At 30.8% G+C, this 7,175-nt stretch overlaps 1 protein-coding gene across 2 annotated transcripts; it reads right to left on the bottom strand.

Annotated features, from left to right (window-relative positions):
- Positions 1-540: 540 nt before the first annotated feature.
- Positions 541-4,882, bottom strand: LOC124822477 (uncharacterized). 2 transcript variants are annotated; one of them, XM_088093999.1, is made up of 4 exons: positions 4,071-4,877; positions 1,410-1,502; positions 1,002-1,069; positions 541-931 (listed from the first exon to the last, which is right to left on the bottom strand). In XM_088093999.1, exons 1-4 carry the CDS (start codon positions 4,707-4,709, stop codon positions 784-786), a joined length of 948 nt encoding a protein of 315 aa, XP_087950125.1. In that variant the 5' UTR covers positions 4,710-4,877; the 3' UTR covers positions 541-783. The 2 variants fall into 2 exon arrangements, with proteins under 2 accessions (XP_087950125.1, XP_087950126.1); XM_088094000.1 differs by lacking the exon at positions 1,002-1,069 and having other exon boundaries at positions 4,071-4,882.
- Between the last annotated feature and the right edge of the window lie 2,293 nt (positions 4,883-7,175).

Here is a 7,175-nt window from a genome sequence, read left to right on the forward strand (position 1 = left end):
TTTAAGAGATAAGATGTAGTTATAACACACTCAATAATATCAAGAAGAGTCATGCAAAATGTCAGATTGGAGAGCTTGTTTGTGGAGAATTATGAAATCTTTTAGCTTTTTGGAGGATGCAAAAAAGAGTAATATTTAGGAAGAAGGAATGAATGCAAATGCATAGAATTACAATTACTTGTACACTTTTTTTCCATCAAATTGAATACTTAGATAGTCCCTTTGAAACGCTTGGTTGGCTACAGCTTGTAGCATTTACTTTTGTGTCAACAACTTAATCCTCACACTCTTGATGGGTTTGGTGGAGCATTACGCAATGAAGATCAATTATGTTTTTGAATAAATAGTCTCTTTGCAGTTCCTTCTTATTAATTAATGATTACACCGTTGAAATTTTATTAAATTTTAAAAACTAAACATAATTAAAAGTTTGAAAATTTGAGACATCAGAGTGTTCATAGTCTAAATATAGCAAACACGAATAAATATATCTACTTCTTTGACCAATAATTTACTTGAACGTCAATTGTTGACCATCAGTTAAAAAAATTATGCTTGCGATTGAGATGGATATTCTGTGAGGATTGGATAGAGAGTTTGAAAACCTGTGATCCAAATCCAATGATTTTCAAATGCTAATGATTTAGAGTTTATTTATCAACATGCCACTAACCCCTTTGCATTGAACTATTTAATGAGCCTATGCTTTGGAGACAATGGAAAAAGAATGTGTTTGTAGGGTTTGTTTCATATAATGGTGTTTGAAGTAGGATTATTGTTGTTTTATACATTTGAAGGTGAGACCTCTGCAGGCACCTGGAAATCCAAGAGATAAGACTTGAAGATGCTGAAGAACTCATTGGCCTTCTCCGCACAGAAAGCATGCCCCGCCTTCTTAATGACAACTAGTTGAGCATTGTCCCCTAAATGCCTGCAATCCAAATCCAATGAGTTCTAAATTCAAAACTGATGCTAACAACTACAATGAGAGTGTTATAAACCTTTTCAATCTGTGTCCCAGTTCTAAAGGAAATACTTGATCATGTTCTCCCCAGATTATTAATGTAGGCTGCATGCAAAATTAAATGAAGCCTTTTAATGTAACTACTAGCACAAAGAGACAGACTGCTGCCAACACACTCTTCTTGATCTAAATCTATTCAAAACACAAAATCATGAGTGAAGTACATTAAGAGGAGAGTTAGCGACAACATACTGTTTTAGTATACCTCTACTATTATTTATAACTTTTTAATTAAAGATATAAAATTAAGAGAGTAATCAGATTGTAATTTGCAATAAATTATAGCTAACAATAACAGAGAGTAAGTTCAAATAATGTGTTGTTAACATTTATCAGTTTATAATAGGAAGAAAAGTTATCCAGTTAAGAGGAAAGTTAAATGAACCTGAGATATCTTGGGGATGTCAGAAAGTTTTCGGTCCTTTACAAGGGCTTTGATGAGTTCTCTCTTTTCTTGTTCATAGTCCCTGCACATTGTCTACCCAAAATCACCAATTTAAGCCCACTCTGGCTCCTTTACATTCACAAATATACACCGTAACATTCTAGTTAGTTAAAATGGCAGTTGAAACATCATCTATTTTAAACCATTACATACACAACAACAACAACAGACTATTCTTTCTCTTTTAAGTAAGCTTGAAGTCACGTTGCTAGACTAATCCACTTATAACAGCCAAAACTAAACCGGTAACTTATATAAACAACCTTTAGAACAGAAACAAACTAATAAAAATAGTATTACATCCTTCACTATGATAAATTAATCCAATTGCCAAGTAATCACTCTTAACTCATGACCAAAAAGGGTGGCCAAGTATAAATTAAGCACACAAGAATTTATAAAAATAAATCAAATGTATGATAAAACTTTTATACTGCGTTGCATATCGCTCGAACTAGTCTATCAACCTGCCCTACTATCTACTGTCAAATTAGAAAGGGTTAAATATCTCTCTTTCAAGCTTGAACACGCCTCACAAATTATGTGTCCTGGTGTGCAACACCTATGTCGGACACCAATATGCTTACAATACTAATACGATACATATCGTTGAAATGTCAAATTGAAAGATTTTTTTTTTTTTTGTCTTTAACACAATCTTAGAAAAGAAAAATACCATGATTTTCTAAAAATCCAAAAACCTATAAATTTATTATATAAGTTTCTATTATAATTGTAGAAACAAATAACAAATCTTATATCCTCACTACTTTCGACTTTTTGGATATTAAATAGATGGATTAGATTCGTTTTTCATTTGGTGATAATATGTCTAGCTCTTTTTAAATTTTGATACATTTTTTTCTTTAAATTTTAAAAATGAATCAATAATGTTTTTATAGTTTTTTATACTAACATTTGAACTTAAACATATCAGAGAGTATAAATAACTTAAATGTTAATTTAAAATATCATTTGATATGTTAAAAATATTTAACACAATTAAATTAAAATAGCTATATTTACTCATTTTAAAAATTTGAAAACTAAATTATATCCAAGTTTAGGATAGAAATGAATTCCAGCCTAAAAATGTGAAAACTTAAAAACTAAAAATATATTTAACGATAGAAATAATGATGATGACGGAAGAATCAGCCTACTACTGCTACAAAACTAAACCAGCCCAGATTGAGATATGCATATCAAGAACAAAAACCAAGTAAATAACAGTCACCTACATAATCGAAACTACAATAAATTAGCTAAATTGATTAAGTACCGTACAAGTCAAAACTTGGAAGTGACTAAGAGAGGAAGGTTAGATTTCCAAAGACACTGCCAAAAGCTCTAATCACATAGTTGTATTATTCATACACTAATGTCTTTCAACATTTTTTACCACATTGTTTCTGTTTTCTCTTCGTCTCATCTCTCATCAAGTAACCAATCATATGTACAGAAATCTATAATATTTATCATTTTTATTTATTTATTTCTTTTAATCAAAAAATATTACACATAGTTTTCTCTCACTTTTCTCTGCTTGTTTTTTATTAAATTAAAATATCAATGGACACCTAAATGCTATTCAAACACTTTAGAGAAAGAAAGCCGAAAATAGAAGTGTAAATATGAAGGTGAAATGAAAGAACTGAAAAAAAAAAGTATAAATATTGATAAAAGTGTTTAAATATAAAGTTATACAAATTTATTACTATTCTATCACACACTTTTTTGGTTATGCTTCTTATCTCTCACTTCTTTACATAAAATTTCAAAATTCAAGTAGACAATATTTTCATCTACTTTCGTAAGATTGGCCCTTTTAACAAAACAAAAAGCCTGTGAGGCTGTATAAGACAAAAAGTATAATAGAACTAAAGTTTCTTTTCCCTGTTTTCCAATCAAAATTTAAATTATCAAAAAACGTTCAACTGTAAGACGTAAACTATCAATCAAGAGAGATATCTATATAAGGGAAAGAACAACACCGAAAGTACCAAACTATTCCATTTTCTTTTAAAATACAGTAAATGTAAAATAAAAGATATGTTATATACACAACATAAAATATAGTTTTGAAGGGATTATTCTCAAGGTCTAAAACCTTACAGACCAAACAAATAAGTTGCTGTCTTTTTCAAGTATAATATCAATATGAAGCATCTATCAACTTTATTCATAACTAACTTTATTCATTCCCAAGCACTTGTTGGTTATCTATTTTAAAACTATATATTTCCTTCATCTCGATAGTTATTTTTAATTAGTTTTAGTATTTATGCCATAAAAATCAGAGGTTTTATTATTTTATATATATTTCATTATTATAAGAAAATTTATTTTATTTCTCAATTTCTGTAAATACAATTCTAAGATACAGATAACAAAAAAGTAATAGTTGCACTTAATTTATAAGTTTTCCCCCTACTTTTACAAATTAAATTTCATTCTTGTTTTCATTTTCTTCTTCACTGTCAAAAACATTGAACGGTAGGATTAAAGAGACGAAAACATGTAACTTCTAGAGACAGTCGAAAACATGAAAATGATTGGATCTTACATTGAAACATGGAGAGTTGAGAAGAATTTTCTTACCTCAATGAAATCATGGAGGAAGCAAGAAGGAAACCAGCTGAAGAGAGTTGGTTTGAAAAAAGAATACCGAACAAGCTCCTTCAGTTTATTCGGCGTTTGCGGCACCAAAATACTCGCAGCCTCATCCAAATCCGTCACAGGGAAAAGCCCTTCCTTAACGTCCCTCTCCTCCATACACACCCCTGACCCACACACCACCACCTTCTCCACCACCACCGTCTCTCTCTCCATCGCCGCCATGCAGTACGCCACGAATCCGCCGTAGCTCAGCCCCGCTACACTGACCCGCCGCACCCCTTGCGCCTCCATCACCCGCATCACACATTCCGCCTGGAACCGCTCGCTCCGCTCGGGCCGGGTCGTGTAGGACCCGCCGAAGAAGACGAGGTCCGGCACGTACACATTGAAGAGCGACGCCAGGCCGCGGACGAAGTCCCCCCACTGCCACAGCGCATTGGCTCCGAGCCCGTGGATGAGGAGGAGGTTGGGTTTGGCCTCGGTTGGGGCCTTGGGGGCCCAGTAGTGCATTACGGTTCCGTCTTTTAAGTCTGTTATGGTGGAGCGGAGGCCCGACCCGGTGAACGCTGACCGGTAGCAGCGGTTTCGGGTCTCCGTGAAGCTGAACAAACAGTGAGTCATGATTGAAGAAAAGGAGAATGGAGACAGGCATGAATGGGTGGTGGTGACTGTGGTGTTATTAAAGTGTCTGGCTGGTAAAACTACATTTTGCAAATCCGTGTGGCACGTGCCGAAAATGATTGGGGGGAAATAAAATTATCCAGAAAGTAGGTAGGCGGGGATATAGAACGAGACTCAACCTGCATCACCTATTTCCATCATGTGTAATGTTATGTGGTTGAATACAAAGTTCTTAAATAATTAATATCCGCCTATTTATTCAATCTAATTATTGAACAAATATATTAAGTTTTCTTTTCATTTACTTATTATTCAATACTATATCTTATAAAATATTGGTACAGATTTGTGTTAAAATTTTATCTCCAAATTATCTTCTGATTGAGTGTAGTCGTGCTGTGGACTTTCTTGCTTTTTCATGTTCAACATTGAATATAATATAATATAATATAATAATAATAATATAACAGTGTGAATGAAGTGTTACTCTTACTTTTTCATATGAGCCGGAGTGATTAATCTTATTATTACTCGTTTTGGATTAATTTATAAGAAAAAATCATGTTTATTGAATTCAAATATTAGTAAATTTATTCTCTAAAAAAGTCATTTAATATTTTTCTAAAACCATATATCCGGATTTAATTCAAGAATTTATTTTCAATATGACTAAGAGTCATTAAAGAATATATTCATATATTATATTAAAAAAACTTATATGAAATTAATTAATTTAGTATATTGTATGTGTATAAAAAATGTATTATATTATGTGAAATTAATTCATTTTTAAGTAGGAATGGAAATAGATCGAATTGGACACAAATAGTGCATAATTCTAGTAAAAAATTCGATGTTTATCGTACCTGTTTAAAAAATACTCATAATTTTTCTAAAATTCACGAATATTCATGAATATCTATGGATATTTAAAAAAATAATTAATGGATTTTTAAAATAAAATCTAAACAAAATTACAAAATAAAATATAATGTAAATTAAATTAAATTTTAATTTTAATTAAATTTAACTTAATGAAATTTGAATTAATTTTTTTTTTGCGAATAATATATATGGATAAGGTAGTATGATACTCACACTCGACTCATTTATAAGTGGGTATCAAATTTTTTGTTACCTATTACTCGCAGTTACCCATTTGAAGTATTTACTTACTACTTGTAACAAATTTTATCCGCAGATATCCACATACATGAATATTTTTGTCATCCCTAATCATTAGCATCATAAGATTCTTGATAATAAAGTTGTTGATCTGATCTTCATTTTCCATATTCAAATTTCACTAAATAAGTTAAGTCATAATGTATTAGAGACTTGACTTTATATTGTCTGCTTAGTATCTCATTTGATACGTATGGTAAGTGGAGTTATAATCTATTTGACTTTCAATAGGTATCGTCAACTTAATTTGTCTCGTAAGCTCAATTCATCGAGGCAACTTGGTTCATTTGGTTAACTTAATTTGTCTCATTAATTTGATTCATTTGATCAACTTGGTTTGTCTTGTCATCATTGTTTGTATTGTTTTGTCTACCTATTATCTATGCATTCCTAACAAGATTTGCTTCAACTCATAAACACATGTTAGACAATATATATAATCAACAAATTTATGATTGACATATCTTAGACTATTTCACAATATCTAATTAGGACATTCTTTTGTAGAGTCTAAAGGATTTTTAGCATAAATTTTAGACATTAAATTTTAATCATTTTATTTGAATAAATTATTTTAGTTACTACTTGTACCGTCATAGTCGACCAAAGATTAACTTGAAACTTAAGTCCATCCTGTATCAAAATGTCTTAAAATTGATCTAATTGCATGTGTTAAAGTCATTAGGTTAAGGTTAGGAAATTAAGTCCAAGACATTAGGAAGTTGATCGCCCTAAAGTCAACCTAGAAAAAAATATTAGCATGATGTCTTTGGGTTGGTGTGACCCAAGAAGTTAAGAAATAACTCATGAAAAATAAGTTTGTACTAAAGAGTTGGGCCTAAACCTTTAATAAAGTAGGTTTCATTTTATTTCCTATATAGGAGATATTTTACCAAAAGATGAAAGGGAACTAAATATTAAAGAAGAATATGGATATCTTATTCTCAATCTTCTTAAAGAAAGTAAAGTTTTGATGACGATAAAAAATGAAGAAAAGTTGAAGACTTAATAATAATAATGAAGATTTATGGGGAATTGTTGAAGAGCTACATATTAAATAACTACATTAAAGACTTATAAATTTAGTTGTTGAAATCATGTAATATATGTACTTAATTAAGGTAGTAAAAATAGAAGGTTAGAAGTCAAAAGGTTTACTGAGTTAAAATAAAGTAATGGTTTTTATAAAACTCTATTTTTTAAGAGAAATTCAACACCCTCAATCTCTCATCCTTCTTGATTTTGTCCAACAACAAATATTATGTGTTATGATATAAATAG

This window comes from Vigna umbellata, chromosome 7 (genome assembly GCF_029865625.1).
Source record: "Vigna umbellata cultivar VRB3 chromosome 7, Vumbellata_1.0, whole genome shotgun sequence".
Taxonomy (NCBI): Eukaryota; Viridiplantae; Streptophyta; class Magnoliopsida; order Fabales; family Fabaceae; genus Vigna; species Vigna umbellata.